Below are 21,821 nucleotides of genomic sequence, written 5' to 3'. Positions count from 1 at the left end.
TATTTCCAAAGCCAACACTTAAATTCCACTTTGGCAGATCATAAGTATAAGCAAGTCACACAGTCCCGTAGGAAGAGGCAATTATTGACTAGTTCTTCTTGCTGCTCGTTGAGCGGTGGCTTCGGTCTCCGGAGCACTGACGGTAACGCAGGGCACTGGCTCTGCACAGAGGTGACTAATAGGTGCCACCAATTTCCTTGATGGAAGGCTTAAACCTGCATTTTAGCCCGGGGTGCCAGACTATGACAAACAAGAGCTAGAAGAGGGTAATGAATAAACATGGTGAGAATTTCAGCTGTAATCTGCCATCAGGTCCATCTGTTCCTCCTTCCCCCACAAGCCTTGCAAACTCAATGAGCCGGGAACGGGCATGCTCCATATACCGTCCCATCCTTCAGCCTCCTATCTAAGGTCTAATTGCCTGCTTGTCGTTAAGTATACCACTGATGGTCTCTTGAGCCATTACTGGTCACAGGATCTTCTTGTTCAGTTCTTGAGCCTTCCGTCCGCCCTGCTCATGACCAGACTTCCAGAAGGATACCAGAAAGATGAGAAGGATAAACGTATTAATCACAGGCTGGTGTCTGCTGTATGGCAGAGTAGCAGTCGCTCCAGTGAGACGTGCCTCGCAGGCGTCTGTAATCTGCTCGTTTAACCGTTCCAGCGCGCACTCAGCCTCCAGCTCTTGCGAAACTAGATGCCCGGCTCCCAAACGAGGGGGTTGTTTCCCAGTTGGCAGCTGGGGAGTCCTGAAGTCTGTATGACCTATTTGCGCCCCATGTGATGTGCGGGCACTTCAGCAGGGGGGAGTCTTGGGTTTTGCTGCTTATTTTCTCTAATCTGGAGATGGGAAACGAGAGGCCCCTGGCAGAGGCGGGATGCAGAAGCAGAGGAACGGCGCATGCCTGGTGTGACTCAGTGAGCGGTGAAGGCTCCAGCAAGTTCTGCCTGTTGGTGAACGGTGGTTCGCTCTGGGGAGCGGATGCCTATCTCCCTGGCAACGTGGCAGCTTGCAAAAAGTTGCCATCAAAATTCACCATGGTTCCAGCCATCTCTCGTCAGTGTAGGGTTTTGCAAACTTAGCTGCTCATGTTCTCTTGCAGACCTCCTGCTTGCAGCTGCAGTTCACAAGTGGAGTATCTCCCCGCTTTGGGAACCAGGCCATCTTAATTAAAGCCCACACAGATGATTTTTTTTGCATTTCTGCTATAGGTGCTTCCTTCTCATGTTCCAGAAAGTCCATGTTGTTGGTTCTCTGCTCCTCCATTGCTTCCAGCTCTCCTCCCAGCAAGGGAGATGGAGAGGAACGTGATAAGCAACTTGGCTGATTAATGAGATGAGTTCCATGGCTGAATGAGGGATTCTTGTGCGCTGGCTTCATTTGCCAGTCCCTGGTGTCTCCCTCAAGTTGTCTGTCTGCTCTGGCTCTCCTGGGAGACTGGTTTGGGACCTGGTTTGAGTTGCACCTACTTTTCCCTTTGTGCCAAGCTGCCACATTCATCGGGGCCAGGCATGGACCAGGAACTGCCTCTGGATGGCAGGGCTGGAGAGCTACGTGAGGCCGGGATTTGGCTGGGAAAACAGAACTTAGATAACACCCAGTCCCGAGCATTGCAGGCAACAACTGCAGAGTCATTTCAGAGAAAGTAACGGGAGATTTTTCTCTCCCTAATTTATGTCTCTCCTGCATATGGCTTCTATGGAGTCGCTAATGTTACAGACAGATGGGCTGGCATTTTACTAGGCAGAACACATGGGCTGGATGTTGTTAATGCTTGTTAGCTACTCACTCTGCAGCTTGACCAGTCCAATACGGTCACCTCGCAGATGGTTGGAAAGCTGCAGCCTGGGTGCTGGCGCGGTCCGGCTCCGCAGCGCGTGGTCCTGACGGCAGCTGGGATAACGTGCGTTTGGCTGCTTTTTCTGAAGGGCTTCGTTGTAGGTCAGAGATACCTGGGGCTGGGGGATCAGTGCGGCTTCCCGGTATGTCAAGGGAAGACACTGATTCGTAAAGATCCTGCGCCTTTTAACGAGGTATTGGCTTTAAAGGCGTAATTTCATAGTTTGGATTTTTATAGGATGGAGTTGGAAAAATTCTGTGAACCCTCTGCCTTGCTCTCATCTACACTCCTTCATGGTTGATGCTTATAATCATATTTGGCGGTGAACATTATTTAGCAGTCCTGAGGCCTGTTAAAAAGTTATAATTTAGGATCTCAGGCTCTGACTTACAGCCAGCTGCCAGTATTAGTTTAGAGTGGACATCCCATGCAATTTTCCTTTCTCAGTGATGTGAATAGTCTGCCGTGATTTAGTCTTACCAATCTTGTATTCAGCTGAACCATTTATAGGTGTCACCTCAACAAATCTCCGCAGGGTGAGTCTCCTTGATAGTTGCTCTGGAGATCCCCATTGGAATCTGCGAATGCAAAAGTCAATGCTCCGGGTGAATCATTTATGTTACCCTCTTCCCCCTCTGACAATACTCATGTTCAGTTTTACAGCATAATGGTGGGAGGCTGAATGCGTCCTACAGATGAGACAGGGAATTTTAGTTTCAATACTTGTCCTTTAAAACTCTCAAAGCACTCCTGGAAAATGCATGGGTATTAATCTACACTGAGCAGTAGTTCTTCAAACCTATGATTTAAATTGGATATATTTGTCTCTGTCTGTCCTGAACTGTTGAGTAACATTAATGCACCCTGATAATAGCTGTCACATTTTACCCCGGGGGTTGCTCCTCAGTGATAGGTGAAATCACAGCAGTTCAAAGGCCTGTCTTCCAGGATGAAAAGCTCTATAGGAATATTCAGATATAAAATAGTAATAGTATGAATCAAAAAATATGCTTCCCTTATTTTAACGCCTTTGATCTTATTTTTATGGCATCACATTTGACAGTCTAAAGGGCATTAACCTGTGGGAGAAACCTTTTGAGAGAAGATGCTGACTTGCCCTCCGCTGCGCAGAGCGCCGTCCCCCAGGATTAACACCGGCCGCTTTTTCCCCATCGAGAGGGGTGCGGGTGCTTCAGCGCACGTCCCTGCTCTTTTTTAACGTTTTTCATCTTTTTACATCGGGTGCAGGAGAGCTCACATAGATCAAAACATGTAGCTGTAGGGAGAAACTCACTGCTGAGCAACATGCCCCGCTCCGTGTGTCTCCGCTGCTGAGCTGGTGCAGCGTCCAGGACCCCATCGCTTCTGCCGCTCGTGTGCGTCGTCTTTCTGATGAAGATGGAAGCGTACGAGCTGACCTCTTGTGCGGAAGACATTGTGGGGCTGTGGTTCATCTCAATGTTGAATAATAAGAAAGAGAAAGGAAATGTTTGCTATAAATCTCAGTGCGCGCAGGGCTGTTTCTCACTCATCCCACCCCAGCTTTCAATTTTCTCCTTGGCATTGCCAAGCGCTTGCTTTTCTTTGCTCAGCAGCTAAAAGCAGCTTTTTCATTACATTTCCTGGAAGGCCCTTTACAGGCATCCGTCTCTCTCTGCCTCATAAATTCACTTTATATAGCAAGTTGGCAACACGGAGGTCAGAGGGCTTGGCGAGAAGCAATTATTATAAAGAAGTAGTCTTCCTCTTTTGGGTTACAAAGAGGATATTAAAGGGGGAAAAACTTTGCTGCAGACAAGGAATGGTCATTTGTGAGAGGTAGGTGAGTTTGATGAAGATTGATGAAGAGCTGCACATTCTGCCAGAGCTACCTTGGGCAGGCGTCGTGTCAGGCCAGCTGAAACCTGCCCATTGCCGTGAAAAAAAGAAGAAGAAAACCAGTAAACAGTTTGCTAAATAACCTCATAAATATTTCCAGCCGTAAGCACATCTTGTGGTACAATTTGTTTTTTTGTTTTTTTAATATTTCTCTAATTTTAAATGAACAGCCTCTAATTAAAGTGATTTAGTGGCTACCTGGGGACCTGGTATTTGAGCAGCGCATGATGCTTAGGAGAGATTGATTGGTGAGGCGTAACTCAATTGGGGGATTTTGATAATGATATCATCACCCGAGAGAGCCAAGTTTGAGCAATTAGATCTCCAAACCTCACATTTGGGTTGTTATAACTTCAGCAGGCAGTTTCCACACGTGCGCACGCACGCACACACACACACACACACACGCTTTCTGTGGGGATTTGCTGGGCAGCCCAGTTTTTTGGCTGGCTCTGTGCGTGGTGGGCTGCCCCGTGTGAGTGTGTCCAGTCTGGAGTGACCCGCAGTGGCGATAGTGGTGATCTCTCAGCTCTGCAGAGCCGGGCAGTGGGTGCCGCACGTGGACAAGGCGGCCTTTGACATTTAGAAAAATCTCAGCGTCCAAAGCGAGAGGCAGAAACAGAAGGATTTTCTCGTTTAAAGGTCAGAGCAGCTTCTTAAAAGATATTTTCGAGTAGGTTTGTTGGGCTGTGACAGGGTTTATGTGTGTTAATGGGTGCCGAGGTAGGGGATGGGTACCACAGGGAAAGTGTTGGAGGGAGGTGAGGGGCCGTCAGGGCCACCAGTGTGCCCAAGGCGTTTGGCGGCAGAGGGTCTGGGGTGCAGACGGTGGTAGCACTGCAGAGGTTTCAGGAGGTGATCAGACAGCGCGGCCGACCCTGAGGGCTTCTGCTGATGGGGGAAGGTGTTGGGGGAAGAGGAGGTCTGAGGGATTCGGATGATGAAGGCAGATTGCCAAAGGGGTTGATCTGGTGGGGAGATGTGCCTAACCCATGTCAGAGTAGCCTTCGAGGTGGGGTGGGGAGCGCCACAAGGACGTGGGAAACGGCAGTAAGAACTGGGGCAGGGAGAGGAGAGCATGGCCACGGCATGGTCCACAACAGCAGAGGCCTGTGGACCTGAATGGAGCAGGGAGGAGCTCTGCATGGAGTCACAGATGTGGAGCTGTGTTGCCCCTTCCCTCGGCACGCACGGGGCTGTTTGCCATGTGTGTTCAGAGCAGTTGTGCGTAGGGACGTGGCACAGACAGTGAGTTATGGAAGGAGCATCGCAGATGAGATAGAGCCTCCACGATACATGTGCTGGGTAAATGTCACGGGGCAATGATTCACTTGCTCATTTTGACCCCTAATACATCTTAGCCTTGAAAAGTACCGTCTACCATAGAGCATGGCCGAGCGGCATCTGCAAAACGAAGGCTCGTGACTGTGCCAAGGGGTGGAAAGCCACTCTGGCAGCCCTGCCGAAGCCCTAGGCTTCACCCTTCCTCACGCTGAGGTGTTTGAATCAGGATTCCCAAGCTGAGACACAGCTCTCTTGCCTGCTGCGCCTGGCACAAAGCTCCCTCATCACCGTTGTCAGCTCGCCCAAAACCGTTTGGAAACTCCACCTCCATCACTTGGGGGCGGTGTTTGAAGGTGCAGGAACGCATGTCCTGTGTGGATGGCATCCCCAAAGGCAGTTGTGCTTTCTCGGTGTGGAAATCAGGGGTAGAATATCCCCACTTTATGCTGAAATCTCAAGTTGTATTGAATGCTGAAGTCCCTTTCTCCCTTTTTCTGCATTTCTACCCCATGTTTTTTCATGATACCACATCCCCATGTCAGCCTTCTCCTTGGGGCATGCAACCGCCCCCTTTTCTGTCTTATTCCAGAGTCTGAAGACCTACAAGACATGGGGTCTTATGCTTAACCACTATTTTTCAAGCGGCATCCTTTGCGTGATGAACATCACATTGCATGCCATTTTATAGCTGATGGCACTTTTGGAGCCAGAGTTAGGGAATCCATCATTTTTAGCTACCAAAATATCTCAGAGAGAAGAGAAGAAGGGCATACAAGAAACTAAAAAATTGGTGTGTCTAGTTCAGAGTGCACTCCTGAGCCATATGTCAGCTTGTAAATGACCGAAGGAGACACTGTCGCACTTTTGACCCAGCTACCTCTCAGCTGGTGGAACAAGGAGAGAAGTCGATGCTGGGACTTGGCTTTCAGGGAGCATTCCTGTGCAACAGCAGCATGGGGCAAAGAGCCATCAGCAGAATCAGTGCCGTCAGAAGCCCTGTATATGTTACGTTGGAGTGACAACAGTTGAGAGAGCCTCCTTTATGGTCCGTATGTTGCAGCATTACCGGCCCGGTCTGGCCAGCTGCAGGTCCATCCTCCAGCAGGGACGTTTGGGAGTGCTTATTGCTCCTACACATCTTCTGCATCATCTGCTCCTCGCTGAGATGGTCCCTGTTGGAGAGAACTCGCTTCTTTACCACGCTGGTGGTTATTTGAGAGACTTTTATATGTATATCTAAACTCTAAAGCTTGAATAATTTACCAATTTCCAGGGTTAAGAGGAAGATTTACGATGTTTCCTTCTGGCAGGCGGCAGCTGATCTTGATTCTCATGGAAAAACAATTGTACTAACGGCTCCTCTCTCTGAGCAGATCCAGGAGCAGCTACTGCAAGTTTACGTCTCCGTGTGGTAAATAGACCTGTCTTCTTCTTGTGTTTTATGGTACAGTGAAATCTGCCCGCTGATCTGATTGCTGATTGGGGATAGCACAGCCTGCGAGGAGAAAAACAGGGTGTCACCCTGCAAATCTATGGCAGGAGTCGCATCCCCCCACCAGCAGACCCGAGCGGGCCGTAACGTGGGGCAAAGATTGATTTCCATTGCTTTTCTAGAAAAGGTCCCGATAGGCCTTAAATCAGACTGAACCAGCAACGGAGCTTAGCGAAAGCTGGAATCTTTCCTTTTGCAAGTATTTGAGGTCTGAATAAAACATAACATAGACCTGAATCTCCGTAGTTTAGTGAGCCAGGCAGATTTTTTTTCCATGAATTAGAAGAAACCAATATAGGTCTCTGTAAAGAGTACCTGTGAGATGATATTCTCCTAGTACTTTGCTTCAGCATCCCGGGCTGCTCCCTGCTGAGGGCAGCTGGGGGAATATTTGCATCTGGAGCGAAGCGCTGCACTCGGCCGTGGGGAAAGGGGGAGTGGAGTGTGACGGTGGTCCCCAAAGTCTCCTCTTCCACTGACTCCTCTACGCATTGGCTGCAGGGCGGATGGGGGTACTCTCAGGCTCGGCTTTTCCTTCAACCCCGTCTGTTTGGTTTGACTCTGAATCTTGATGTTTTTCCTTTCACACTTCAAAATCAGCAAGACACTAGAGCGATGTCGCTCAGAGTAAGATGTGTCAATGGTGTTGGGCATCGAGCAGGTAGGGCCGGGTTTGAATACGCTCCTGTGCCGTCCCCACTCAGGGACTGTCCCTGTGGATTGGTGATGGTTGTTTAGGTTCCTCAGCTGGGCGTTTCCTACCTAGATGGGCCTGGGTGGCTTTTGCCTTTGTCTAAACCTTGAATTTCCAGGGATACATCACTGGGGTGAATGGCGACTGCATTACACGTCATGTGAATAGCTGGCGTGTGCTGTCATCTGCAAGTTCTTGTTAGCAGCGGTGGTGTCCAAGAGTTTTCCTTTGAGGGCTGAGGCTTTTTTTTTTAATTTAAAAATTTGATTAAAAATTAGTGGAGGGCATCCTAGCTGTGAACTGCAAGGAGGAGGACTCGAGCGCCCTTACAGCTTTGAACCACTGGAAATTTCAGCTTCGTATCTTTCGTAAATCTGATTTTTAGAGCTAGAGTCACAAGTATGCTCTGCATCGATCCAAACCGGTGTGAAACAACCAGAGCCTGCGGCGTTCCTTCAGCAGAGCATCCCGCCCAGTGTCCCCCCCTCAGTGCTCCCGCATCCCCCTGCCTTGTCCTGGTCCCCTGCTCACTCCCGCTCCCACCTGGCGCTTCCCTCTCTGCCTGCGGCTCGACGGGTGCACCAGGCAGGGTGCGGACCGGCGTTTGAAAAGAAATCCTGTGAATTAATGGGAACGTATTGCCACAATTCCATATAATCACTTTATTTGTAAAGCACATGCCGCAAAGGTATTCCTGCTGTTGAACTCAAAGCAACAAATCTCTCTATATATCTCAGGCTATACTGTTATTAACAGATGGGTGAAGAAAACATAGCAATAAAAACAAATAATAAGAAAGGTAACAATGATAGCAATTTTAAAACACTCCCAGAGACAAAAAAAAAAAAGTAACTGAATTTTTTTAAAAGCAGTGGGAGATTGGGTGAAGTGAACTGCAAGTGCATCCATCCTCAAAGTTAGCATGTAAACATCTCCCGGCAGAGGAAGAATTGCCTTTTTTCCGAATGGCTGCCTTCCTGCCTTGTTCCTGTTACAGAAGAGATCATAAGAAACCTGGGTGAGATGTCTGGGGTTTGGAAGCTTTTTGAGTATTTTAGATTTCTTGGAGTTCCTGGGGAGACAGAGGCCACGGAGGGGAGGATGGTGCCTCCCTTGACCATCCGACAACCACCGTCCCCGTTGAACTCAACGGGAAATATCAGTCTTCAAAAGCATGTATGTGTTCACATAACTTTCTCTCAGTGTTATTCTTCTGCCCCTGCTGAAGGAGGAAACTTCGGTTATGAAGAACAGTAGAGAGAAATTACCATTAATCTCATAAAAAAGAAATTATTCAAATGTAGCCTTCGCCCGCGACGCCAGTGAGCTCAAAGTAGAGGGGAAATTTAAAACATTTATGTTACTCCATTTCCGAGATCATAAAACACAAGCAAATGGTCTGGCACTGGATGCTAAATTTCTTAAGAAACTTGCTTTAATTAATTAAACTAGTAAACCAATTAATGGATTTACTTGTAAATTCTTAGAAAATTAATTCTGTGCCCAAAGAGTGTTTTAAATCTGCGAAGGAGGCAGTGTGTATTTCATACAGAGCTTGAATTCCCATTTTAGATGCATCCAGTTCAGCGCTGAGTTTGGAGACACAAGCGATGTGTTCATAATACTCAGACCTTCCTCCCAAACCGGCGTTTCCCATCAGCCGAATCCGGGGGGGATTTGCAAAACTGACCCTGTGCTGCTCTCCCAGCACCCGGCCCCTCCACTACCTCCCGGCCGTGCCACAGCCTCACGTTGTGCCTCTGGCTTTCCCTGGATTGCGGATGAACGTCCCTCCCTGTGCCTCCAGCTGGCTCCTTCACCTGCCGTCGCTGCCCTCTTCCTCCTCAGCCTCTCTCATCTCACGCAGTGGTGGATCGGATGCGCAGAAAACGAGGCGGGCAGCTCCAGTAAGCCGCGGATTAAAGCACTGAACATCCTTTGGAGTTGCTGAAAAACAGCCCAGATGAAGTGGAGGGGATTTAAACAAAAGCTAATTTACTTTTTCGCTCAGAAACCTTGTTTAGATTCCCTGCCTGGCTCAGGGGTGATGGGGGCATCCTCGGTACCTTGTGCTCTTCGCAATCCAAAGTGACACATACATGAAAAGTTCATAATCAAATGTGTCCCGGCTCCTGAGAACACCAAATCGGAAACAAGCAGGTTCCCCGGGGCTCTCGGCAGTTATCTCTTCCCTTCTCTCCTAGCAGGTAAAGCCACGTTTTCCCTTCCTGTGCCAATCCTCCCCTCCGGCTCTCGGCATCCTTTGATGGGGCTGGGGGTCAGCCCCGTTCCTGCGTGCCCGGGGGATGCCGGCTTTGCCCGGCACGGCCCGCGCTGCCCCGCCTCGGCTCCGAGGGGGACCGGAGCTGCAGAGCAATTAGGAACGGGAGCATTTTGAAGAGGAAAATGGCAGGGGAAAAAATTAGCATTTGCACTGTGAAGTTTTTGCTGTTTATTAATAAACAAGCAGCTCTTGTGCCTCCGGGGGCAGGAGAGGCTTCAAGCATTCCTTATTTCTCTTGCATTTAGCTTTTTTTTGCTTGTTTTATATGTTACAGGAGATTTGTAATGTCTTCCCACATGTTGAGTTTCCTTATTTTCGTGAGAGCATCTCTGGAATAATTCCTCTGGAGCTTTCGGCTATGCGCTGCTGGGCTGATTTAAACATCCAGAAACACTTTAGGGATGCGAGGTGGATCAGCAGCTCGTTGGGAAGGCGTCGTGTTAATTAGGAACAGGTCTGCTTCCTCCTACAGAAGCGGAATGACTTCAGGGATAAGTGTTTTCATGGAGAGAAAGCCCTTGTACATAGCTCCTGCCACCCAAGACCTGGGTGGTGATGGTGACCCCGACGTGGGCACCCCGGTTCTGCGCCAGCGGCACAGCCTGGCCCCTGTGCAGCCCCTTTCCAGGAGATCACAGAATCACAGAATGGCGGGGGCTGGAAGGGCCCTCTGGAGATCACCCAGTCCAACCCCCTGCCAGGGCAGGGCCACCCAGAGCAGGTGGCACAGGAACGCGTCCAGGCGGGTTGGGATGTCTCTAGAGACGGAGACTCAAACCTTTCGTCTCCCACCGCCCCATTTGTCACCGGGGGAGGCTCACCCAGGGGTCCTGCACGGGGACGTTGGAAAGGCACGACTCAATAACAACCCAATCTCACCCTGCGCCGAGCTCCTGCGCCGCAGCAGACAACGTGTCTTGGTTACAGGTGGATCCGTGCCAAAGGAGGCTTCAGGGCGATGCCGCTGGCTCTCCCCTGGGTGGCAGGAGGCGAATTAAAACCCTGCTGTATTAACGGGCTTGTTCTTCTTTTCCCTCAGGCCTCCAGCTCCTCTGGCGGAAAAATGCAGCTTCTGGAAACCGAGTTCTCGCGAACCATCCGTGAGCTCATCGAACTCCACCTGCTTCGCCAGGACAGCATCCCGGCCTTCCTCAGCGCCCTCACGCTCGACCTCTTCAGCCGCCAGACCATTGCTTAGCGTCCCACCGCCAGCCACCAGCCGGGTGTGGAGCACTCCTAGGCAGGACATTTGAGGTAGTGAGGACAAATTCTCCCCTTCCACCCTTAATTTGTGGCATTGGGTTGCTTCTGTTTTGCAGGGAACTCCTTCTTCCCCCTTCTTTCATGCTGATTCCCAAACTGCACTGATTTCTCTGAAAATCATCATTTCCCTCCTGTGGGAGGCCAAGTCTGGCGCCACCCCAGGGCCCTCCTCTGCCAAGACCTAATTCCTGCCTTTGAACTGGGAAATGTGTTCATCACTGCCCAGGCTGTCTCAGCATCTCCCTGGAAATATGGTGGGAACTGCCAGTGTGAGGATGCATGGCATCACCGTTCGCAGCTTTTCCCAAAAGGATCCCCCAAAACTGGGTCCCAGCAGAAAGACGAGTCAGTGCCTCCCGCTCCCTGGTTGTCCTCTCCTAATGGGAGCCAAGGGCTTGGTCCCTGAGGATAGGGACCTGGGGAAGGATCAGTCGTGAGTGGCAGGTTCTTTGCTCTTGAGAACAGCTCATCACTCAACAGGGTCGAAATTATTTTCAAGATACCCAGTTACCTGAGTCTGCCATCACGCAGCAGACAAGCAGAAGCATAAATGGCCATTTGAAGACCCTCTGACACATCTACGTTGTGTGGTGTGCGCAGATGGCACTGGCGTGCTTTTTGTTCCTCACCGAGATTCTCGGGCTCTTGGTTATGTCAGGATTGCAGGAGATGGGAGGGAGCTCTTTGGAGTGTGCTCACCGCTGCTGGCTTTCGCATGCCGCCTGCCACCGGGCCGTGGGGACCTGCTCACCTTGCTGGGGGTCTCTCTCTGTGGAGGATGGAGCACCCCCTGAAGCCTGACATTTAGTGGTACAATGGATATAGCTCTTCTATCGTAAGAATAAAGTGTCACTTCCCAAACTGGATGTGTGACTCCTTTATTTGGGCTATACGCTGTGCTCCCCCTCTGCTTTTCCACCTGTGAAGCATGATAACGAATCGCCCATCGATGGTCTGGGGCTGGTACTGCTTTGAGAAGGGGGGACATCATTATCTCAGTTTTTCCAGGCGAGTCTCATTCGTGCTGTAAACTGGATTAGTTTGTTAGGAACTTCTGTGTATATTGATTTCTTTTTGATATCAGCAGGAACATACTTCCTGAGCTTGGAGAGAAGGTAGCAGTAAGCAGGCTAGAAAGATGCCTTAGATGCTCACAGTGGCTGCAGGGTTGGCCATGCATGCTGGAGTCTCCCTGGGACCTACCGATGCGCGTACAAACACGGAAAATAGCCGCTGTAGACCCAACTGGCCAGAAGCGGAGGGACAAGCATGTGCCCTGGGGAGGCTGCAGCCCCCATCTCCCCAGCCCTCCCCTCCGCCAGGTTTGCAGGAAGTGCAATAGCAAAAGTTCGGCGTTTTCTCTTCTGCTTGAAGAAGTGCTGGTGGAAGATGAATTGCCTGGCAAGCTGTGCCAGGGGAACGCTGCCTGATTCATATGCGCGACGTGGCACCGAGAGTCGCCTTCCTCAGTCATGGGGAAAATGAATCGTGACGTCAGCCGCATTCGGCTCCTCCGCCAACACAATAGCGGATCCTGGCTGCCTCTGAAAATTTTTCTCCTGGCTCCTCGCAGGAGAAATGAAGTAATTAATAAGTTTACAATAAACCCTCTATCTTAGCAAAACACGGGTGAGGCGAGAAGCGATGCTGGAGTGTGACAAGGGAAAACACGTTCTGCCCGTTGGAAAGTTGCCTCCCAAGAGTGAAAGGATAAAAGCTGGGGCAGAGAACACAGTAGTCTTCCGAGGTGCCTTTGGTGGGGAGGAGAGACGGATGAGTTACCGCTCTGCACCCCCTTCTCCCAGCAAGACTGATTTGTTCAACTAAGTTTAATACGGCAGCACGTCTGGGAGCGGAGTGTGGTGAGGATGGGTGCTTGGCTGGACACGCCGGCGTGGTGCAGCGCCTGGCCCTGCTCGTGGCTTGGGAAGCTGCCGGGGTAACTGTCCTGCTTCGGCCAGCAGCATCCCTGCCCCGCTCGTGGCGTGACGCTGTTGCACAGCACGCAGCCTTGGGCACTAGGCAGAACCGGGGCTTTTGGGAGCCCTAAGGCTCGCTGATGAAGGCCTGGGAGCATTCACATGGAAGCGTGACCATTGGAAAGCCACCTGAGCCACCTGTGGGACACTGGCTTGCGGTTGGGCAAGGGGAAGGGGAGCTGAGACTTCCTAGTTTCTAGCTCCAACACCGAATTCAGGGTGAAGCGCCAAATACACGGCTGTACCCTGCCACCACAGCAGCTCGTGTCTCCACTGCCGTCATTATGCTGCTCCTCTCAGCCGTGACGGAGCTGCGAGGAGTAACTGCGACACCGAATTTCGTTGATTTCTTTGAACTTCAGTGATTGCTCCTTCCATGCCGAGCACGTGGGTCTCGGCAGCCCATCACGGGGCCCTGCCACCGTGTTCAACACCCCCCGCAGCCCCCCGGGGCAGTGCAAGCACAGACCCTGGTTGCCACCGATGGTACAGCAGGTTTCAGCCACCCCAGGTGGTGGGGACACAAGTCCCGTCTGGCTTCGGCTTGTCCCTTGCAAAGCTCCAGCCCCCTTGGTGGAAAATCCTTTTAGAAAATGTGAGGAGACGAGTAATAGATTTGCAGTTGGTTGGAGGGGAGAGACGGGAGTGTTAACAAGTGCGCGTATGCTCGCTGGGTCTCCGTGCACGCTCGCTGGGTTTATGTGCTGTAAGCTGTAAAATATGATTTATGGATGCACAGCTGGGGGACTGTGTGTGTCGGAGCACTGGCTTGTTTGCAGTGCTGCCCGAAGCTTCCCTTCGCTCAAACTGCTTGCGAGCCCCCGCTCCTCTACTGATGAACCCTTTTCGTCGGCGTGCATATATAAACACCGAACAGGGGCAGAGAGCTGCCAAGCGCTGCCATATGGCCCTCGAAAGCAGCAGAGCTCTTGGCTAAGGCAGGTATCGCAAAGTTCCTGCCTCTCCTAAGGTCGCGCCTCTGAACCCGCAGCCTTTTGCTCCGGCTTTGTGTCTCCTGGCTCTTTTGGCATCGTTGCGTGGTGTTTGTGTGAGCCTGAGAGTTGTGCTGGAAGCGTGGGATGCCTGAGAAAGGATTGTTTGGGATTATCCGTGAGAAACTTGGGACTCTTAGGTGTTAATGGATCATCTCCGTGTAACACTATAGGAGGAAGGGAAGGAGAAGAGGGGGAGCGCATGAAGCTGCGGTGGAGCTGCAGGCCCCCTCCTCTCCCCTTCCCTGCAGCGTGGAGCAAAAGCCAGTCTCAAGGCACCCATCACAGCCCTCCCGGGTGCAGCGGTGTCGCACAGAGGCTGTTGCCTTGTCCCCTTCCACAAGCCCCCAGGGTTTTTCTCTTCTCCTGCCTCTCCCAGCGCAGTGGGGTTAGTTGTCAGGGGTGGCTGATGTGGCCCCTGTCCAGGCAGCCCTGAGCTCTGGGTGGGCAGGAGAGCTGTGATGGAGCGGGATGAGCATCCCCAAATACCTCCTCCCACTGCTGCTGGGTCAGGGGGGTGCAGAGAGGGTTGGAGTATGGACCCCTCTGCTGTGAGGACAGGCTGAGAGAGCTGGGGGGGTTCAGCCTGGAGAAGAGAAGGCTCCAGGGAGACCTTAGAGCCCCTTCCAGTCCCTAAAGGGACTCCAGGAAAGCTGGGGAGGGACTCTGGAGCAGGGAGGGGAGCAATAGGACAAGGGGGAGCGTTTTTACACTGAAAGAGGGGAGATTTAGAGGAGATCTGAGGAAGAAATTCTTTGCTGTGAGGGTGGTGAGCCCCTGGCCCAGGTTGCCCAGAGAAGCTGTGGCTGCCCCATCCCTGGAGGGGTTCAAGGCCAGGTTGGACGGGGCTTGGAGCAACCTGGGCTGGTGGGAGGTGTCCCTGCCCAGGGCAGGGGGTGGCACTGGGTGGGCTTTAAGGTCCCTTCCAACCCAAACCATTCTATGATTCTATGATGTAACCCCAAATGCAGCCCTACGGGGAGCCCAGGTGGGCAGCAGCGTCCCATCAGGGCTCATGACCGGTGGGTCTTGGACACAGCATCCCACAGCTGCGGCGTCGGTGTTGCTGTTGGTTCTCCCTCACTCCCCTCCGCTCGCTCCAACACGCCGAGGAAACACGGAGCAGCACCAGCCCCTTCCATTTCCCGACCCCAGCCGCGGGCTGAGAGACAGCTGGGAATGGTGTGAGTTGTGCTGCTGGGCGGACGTGTCACAGGGAGCCTCGGGGGAGAGAGGCAGAGCCTTCCTAGGACATCACCAAGGTAATGCCGACCCCGGCAGCCAGCGCTGTCGGTGCGGGAGATGACACAGCCAGGGCCAGGTTTGGTTCTGTTATAGCTTTTAGCTCTGCGAAGACGCTGGGAAAACGATGACGGTGTCAGATGCCAGGTGACCGTAGCTAACGACGGCGTGTTCTTGACGAGGCAAGCGTAGTAGCTGGGGAGGACAGAACAGGCTCTCCGCGCTGGTGTGAATCGCATTCGCGCTGCCTGCTGTGACAGCAGATTCGGATTTAATAGCAGCGATGCTGAAAGTTGCATGATATTTAAAAGCTACAAAACGCGCCCACTCTGATCAGGGGAGGGATATTAAATCAATAAATAAATAAAAAATCAGCAAAGCTTTTTCACCAAGTCTTTTTTAAATATTAAAATCCCATCCTTCCCAGCAGGAAAGCTTTTTTCAGGCTAAGAGGAGCGACTGAACGGCATCTGATGATATCGCATTGACACAAGTGTCTAGAAAAATAGGGTAGGAATGTATGATCTGTTCCGAAAAAGGAACCCTAGCTAATAGGAAATATGCTGATGCTACTTTTAATTTCATGACTCAGGTTTGCTGCAAAATTGATGGGAATCTGTGTTGGAGCTTGGTTACATTAGAACAGTTCTCTGCTGCTGGGGGTTTTTCGCTTTCTTGCTTCTCTTTTTGGGGGGATTATTATTGTACAATTTTTTGGAACTCCAGGGGCTCGTAGATATTATTTGAGAGGACAGCGGAGCAGTCTGGCATCCAAAGGAAATAGGAGATTTTTGCGTCAGAAGTGTTCTATGTAGAAATCGCTGGCCAAAGCCTTCTCTGAGGGACCGTTGTGGGCCCCGGCCCCGGGCAGCCGTCCCAGCGGGAGCTCCTGCTCCTTCCACCCATGGTGGCTGGGTCTCCAGCCTTCCTTGTGTGCACATTTTCCCTCAAAGCAAATACAAGGGACAAAACAGAAGGAAAATACACTGTAAAGAAAACGCTGCTGCGTAAGGTAGGGAGCACAAAGGCAGCTCCTTGGTGCTGGAGGGGCTGGGAGCAGCCCAGGTCTTTGGTCTTCATCCAAACCACGTTCCTCCACCAAAGCACGTCCCACCAGGTTGTGTGGGTTCTCTCTCCTGCTTCCCCAACATGGGACCAAGCATCTCCCGGCCCCTTCGTCTTCCCTGTGCTGTTTCCTGGCCCGGGCTCCAGTGCTGATGAGTTTATTAGTGTTGCTAATTTTACCTGATGCCGCTTCCTTCTCTTTGTGACAGGTTGTGTTTTTTTGAACTCCAGCAGACTGATTGAGCTCTCTTTAATATTCCCTGTTTTACTTTGAATTCTCTTTGTTGGCTGTTGCTTGTTGTGTTTTTGGTTGTTTTTCTTTAATCCTCCCACTGCCTCTTTTTCCTCCCTGGTCCCCCTGGTGCCTCCTCAGCCTGGAACAAAGCCAGAGACCATCAGGAGGTCATTGAAACACAGACGGTTGTTGGATTTAAATAAGGACTAGATAATTTTATGACCATTAACAAGACTCGTTGCTACGCAAGCTAAAATAATAAGGGCAATCAAATCTCATGGTTCGGGGAGCAAGTTGGTTGCCTGTAGGGACTGAGAAGAGAATTCTGCATCCCTGACTCCCCCCAAAATACGATACAGTGAACAAGATGCACCAGACGGGTCAAAGGGCAGGAGGATACACATGGAGGAGGACACGTGAGGCACAGGGCTTGGCGAGAGCATTTCCCTTGTCACCTCTGTCATCGCACTCCTTGTATCAGGTGATCGGAAAGTTCTGGTATCCACGTGATGGACAGTGTTCTCCGGGCAGGTGGAAGGCTCTGAAGTTTGGCAGATGAACCTTTCCTCTCTCCACGAGCATCTCCTGGGTAGCATTTGTGCCACACGATTGCAGGCACTCCGCTTTGCTGGTGATGGCGGCTTGTTCATCTGCCAGGCTGTTCCCATAGCAGTCTCCCTCAAGAGAAATTAAGAGCATGAACCTCAGCGAGGTTCTTCACTTTGGAGGTGCCTCCCACTCCCCATTGACCGTGGAGTGCATGAGGGAGACCAGCCTTATACATAACGGGATGATGGCAAACCGCACTGTCCCTCTTTCACCCCTTCTCCCCGCTGCGGCTCTCCCTGCTCGTCCGCACACACGTGTCTTTCCACAACTTGTTTTGGGAGTCACGCTCCAGCCCTTGGGGATGTACGTGATCAGCTCCCGCTCGGATCCCACTGTTACGCGGCAGAGCCACCCTTGAGTGGCATGCTCTGAAGTGACAGCTCCTCTCGTTGTGAGTCCTGGGAGGGGAAGGAGCAACCTCGGAGAGGAGGCGATGGCAGGGAACGAACCAAACCCACAGGGAACGGAGCCGCTCATCCCAGCAGCCGCGCTGAGACGAGGAGGAGGAGAAAAGCTCCCCTAGATAACACCAGTCTCTTGGGTGGATCCATCTGGCTGATGGCGGATGTCTTTGCGTTATCTGTGGGTAGCACCTCACGTCAGTGCTCGAGTCTTTGCCTTGTGCAGGCAGAGCATCACCCGTGTGTTTCCAGCCAGGTCGGGGGATTCCTCGCCCCGTACAGAGGCAGCGGGAGCCCACCATGGCGTTGCTGCCGCTCCTGAGCTGCCAGCCCCAAGGTGAGGAGTATGGCTCTGACAAATCACTCGTTAACTTCGCTAACTCATGAGAAAACACCAAGTGCAGAATAGATCCTAGGCACGCTAATGACTGATTTTAAGGGATCACTGTGGTGGTAAACCATAATTAACAGTCTATAGCAGCACTTTTTATTTAATTACACACAGGCAGAGCTGGGAAGCGCAGGAAGGTTGATGGGCAAGTTGGGAGCCACCAGCACCGACTGCCCAGCCCTGATGGGTGACCCCGAGGGAGGTTTGGGTGGTTTGGTTGGCATCTCCCAGCGCATGCTGGCCATCGTCATGAGCTAGAGAGGGGGTCACATCCTGTCTGCCCCCCCAGCATGGGTGTGGAGCAGTGGGTTGTGGGTGACCCTTGTCATGGGTCTTGCCCGAGGGTTCTGCTTCTGCAAAGGGAGGCGTCAGCTTTTGGGAGGTCACTGCCCTTCTCTGGCTAGGAGGGGACCACAGCTCCTGCGTGCGGTCCCCGTCTGCGGGACCTGTCTCCTCCCACGTGCTGCCAGTTCAGCTCATCGCCCCTCTGCACCCCATACATGTATTTTTAATGCAGTGAAAGTGCTCAGGGAGGATGGAAGTCCCACCTGTATGGGATTCTCAGCCCCCGTCACACTTGCAGATAAGGTGGTCCTACAGCTTGCCCTGAAACCCCAGCCCCAAGCTCGTTCCTGCCCTGTGCAGAGCCCCCACGATGCCTGCGACGCCGTCCAGCCTGGCTACGCCTCCTCTTCCTCACTCCTCTCCTGAGGAGGAGGAGGAAGGTGGCTCATGGGGCTGAAGCAGAGATGTTCCCAAGGTGAGGAAGGCACCAGGCCCCCCAAAAGCCGCAGCCTCCCCACACGCTCCCCGTTTCCGTCACTGCCGTTTCCTGGCTTCACGGTTAACTCTGGCCTTGCGCAGTCCCCAGGTCCTGTAACCGGTGTTAAATGTAATGAATGATCTTGTCCTCCTTGTTTGTCTCCTCTTTAGTGTAACACTGTAATTAGCTTAATTACCAACAGATTCTTTTTTTTTTTTTTGGTAACTTAAAATGGAAATTAAATTTTGCACCAGGTTTTACAGGCTGTTAACGGGAATCGAATAATCAAGCCTGACTCCAAGTCCTTGAAAATGAGTATTAAAAAAGGTCTGAATTTGCATATTCATGTTTTTAATAGGGTTCAGAAGGTATATTTGCAACTGATGAAAAGGATTAATTAAGCCTAATTTGCATAGGAAGAACAGTTTAACCCCTTGCATCCTAGCAAGGCGGAGACTGACAGTGGGAAAGCCACGGCGTGATGCTGGCGAGACGCACGGGCAGCGCAGCGCGGGGCCGAGAGCAGCGCCCTGCCGAGCATCTCCCTTCCCCTCGAGGAGGACAGGACCTGGGGGGGTCCAGGACCCCAGCGTGGCCCCGGCGCGATCGGTCCCCCTGTGCCCGCAGCCACCTCTCGCTTCAGCCTCTGTCACTCTGCGGTGGCGGTTCGTGACCTGGATCTCCCACAGCAACGCCAGCGCATCCAGGCCTCGAGCAAAACCTGCCGCTCCTCCCACTTGAGCTCCCCTGAGCAGCTCTAACGCAGGTTTGAGAGATCATTCTGGTAAGGCCAGCTCAGCTCCTGAGCTGTTCACAGCAGGGCTGCCCACGGCCGGCGCGGGGTGGGAGCACCCATGGCTGGTAGGGCCACCAAAACCTTGCTTTCCTGATCTCATCTCCAATTTCTTTTTTTTCTCAGTGAGGCTGATGCTGGTCAGGGGTTAAAGGTTCTATGGGAACCTCAGACCAGGGTGGGATTTGGTGCGTCCTGTCCATCAGCCATCAGTCTGAGGCTCTGCTCAAGGAGGTGACACCAGCCCGAAAGCCTGGGACTCGGGCAACTTCAGGGGAAAGTGCTTGCCTGCACCCTAAATCCCAGCTGGCACCCCCGGCGCGGAGAAATCAGCAGAGTCTTGCACATCTCTGTCCAGTCGTGGTCTAAGAAAAACATATAAACCCCCCAAAATTGATCCTACCCCCTGGAAAGCAGAGCGGGAACGTGACACTTCTCAGGGCCCTGAGAACAGAGAAGCAGCAGCTGAGAACAGAGCACAGCTCTGAGCCAGCGCCTGAACGTTGCTAAAAAGTGGTGAAAAAATAAATAAATCAGGCATTCATTTTGCTTCAGCAGGTGGTGTGCTGCGTTCCCCTTGTAATGCTTTGGTGGCGTGTGTTGCTAATTATTTTTCGGGTGGAATTTGCTGTGCGCAGCGCACGGGGTTCATTAGACAGAGATGGCTTTGAAGTGGCGTTCGGAATTAATGCTGGCATATGTAAATGGTTCTTGTGCCATGGAAAAGCTGGCTATAAATGATGCATGAGGTCCAGCGAGAGAGATGCTTGCTTTGTTTATACACACCCATTGGGCTTCGTTATGCCAAAAACAGGCAGAGGAAATTCGGCAGTGTCTTGCACACTCCATATTATCTGCTGCCTGGCTGTCCGTGCGCGTTTAGCAGAAGTTAGCACGGCATCCTCAGCACGCCGCATCCCAAATTTCCTGCGGTCAGAAACACGTGTTTAGCCACCCGGCAAGGCCGCTGCCGCCTCTGCGCTCGGCATCTTCCCCAGGTCCCCCAGACGATGAGGAGGACCCATCCTGCCCTGTGAATCATCGAGGCCCTGACCCGTACGCCTCACTCAAGCAAAACCTGCCTCCGGGGAGAGGCGCTTAGTGGTAACACTGGTGTCAGGAGTCCCTGCTCACCTCCTCCTGCCCTCGCCCGACTCATCCTCCCGGCACAGGGTCCGTAGGGCCGTGCTGGCAGCAGAGGTGGGGAGCACTTCGCTTAAGAAGAGGAAAACCTGAAGAAAGAGAAAGAAAAGACAAAGCCCACAAGCACAGCTGAGAGAGCAGGAGGCAGTGCCTGGGGCAAAAAGCCATGGGAATGTAAGATGCCTCGACCCCTGTCTCCACCGAAGGCTTTTGATGATGGCACTGCTGCTGCTGGACGTGTTCCAGAAAAGGTGCGTTCAGCCCTGGGCTCTGGTCTGTGCTGGGGGGGTGTGTTTTAGCCCAACAAATGCTTTCAGAGCTGAATCCTTGTGCATCTCTTCTCTCAAGCAGCAGGATCCCTCTTGGATCACCCAACAGTGAGGTGAGGAAATAGCTCCCCAGCATCTTCTAGGAGCTCTTCTCTGCTGCTGGGGGTGGGCAGGTCATGGGTGAACCATTGCCTTCTCCTGGCTGCTGCCCCAGCAGCTCATGGGTGAGCTGGAGACCTTGGACTGTCTGGGAATGGCTGGTGGGACCCGGCTGTGTAGCCCCATGGAGACATCCCTCCAGCACGGGGCTGGGACACCTGGAGCAGGGTCTCTGGGAGAGCCGTGCCCTGGCAAAGCAGGGTCTGGAGCATGACTCCAACAAAACTAGGGCACCTCCATGGGGGCAGCTCAGCGTCTGTGCAGTTCTCACTTCCCTGAAGTGATGAGGCCAGTGTTTTAGTGGGTATCTGAGCTGATAAGGCTAAAAAAACATCATGAAGTGGGTGCCATAGGAGAAATAGTGGCAGGTGGGTGCACTGCCACTTTGCAAAGCACCAGAACTGGTGGTTTGGATTAGGGATAAAGGAATTGTGTGTTGGTTCCCACCAGCAGCAGTGGATTTAGATGAGATCTGAGGAAGAAATTCTTTGCGGTGAGGGGGGTGAGCCCCTGGCCCAGGTTGCCCAGAGAAGCTGTGGCTGCCCCATCCCTGGAGGGGTTCAAGGCCAGGTTGGACGGGGCTTGGAGCAACCTGGGCTGGTGGGAGGTGTCCCTGCCCAGGGCAGGGGGTGGCACTGGGTGGGCCTTAAGGTCCCTTCCAACCCAAACCATTCTGTGGTTCTATGATCCTGATGAGCGTTTCCTCCTCCCGGCTCTTTTCCCTTCGCACCGGACCAGGAGCAGCCCCCAGCCCCTCGGCCACCCCCAGACAGGGCAGACACCCGGGCGCTCCTCCGCTCCTCCGCCGCCGCTGCCAAGAAAACAGGCTGGAAATCACGGAGGTGCAACTGTGTCATGTTTTCTCTGCAGTGTTTACAAAATCGCTTGCTCATCAAACACAAAAGGAACTGTTTACTTTTTAAGTAAAACAAACATAAACTACCTCCATCTTTATTGCCGTTCCAAAGGCTGCTTTGCTCCCTCCAGCCTCTGCGCTTGCCAAGGCAATGGGGCTGCGCAGTCGGGGTCACGCCGAGCCCAAAT

General features: G+C 52.4%; 1 protein-coding gene across 4 annotated transcripts in view; it reads left to right on the top strand.

Moving 5' to 3' along the window:
- The window catches only part of MAD1L1 (mitotic arrest deficient 1 like 1), a 369,255-nt gene extending 357,667 nt beyond the window's left edge, over positions 1-11,588 (top strand). For 3 of the 4 annotated variants that reach the window (XM_054212045.1, XM_054212046.1, XM_054212044.1), the window contains exon 18: positions 10,513-11,588. In XM_054212045.1, the coding sequence (XP_054068020.1) occupies positions 10,513-10,671 (159 nt within the window). In that variant the 3' untranslated portion in view covers positions 10,672-11,588. The remainder of the gene's footprint in view (positions 1-10,512) is intronic. The other variant, XR_008468072.1, reaches the window with a different exon arrangement.
- The last annotated feature ends 10,233 nt before the right edge of the window (positions 11,589-21,821 follow it).

Source organism: Rissa tridactyla, chromosome 8, assembly GCF_028500815.1.
Source record: "Rissa tridactyla isolate bRisTri1 chromosome 8, bRisTri1.patW.cur.20221130, whole genome shotgun sequence".
NCBI lineage: Eukaryota > Metazoa > Chordata > Aves > Charadriiformes > Laridae > Rissa > Rissa tridactyla.
Note: the sequence above shows the minus strand (reverse complement) of the source record. Positions and strands in the feature narration are given on the sequence as shown.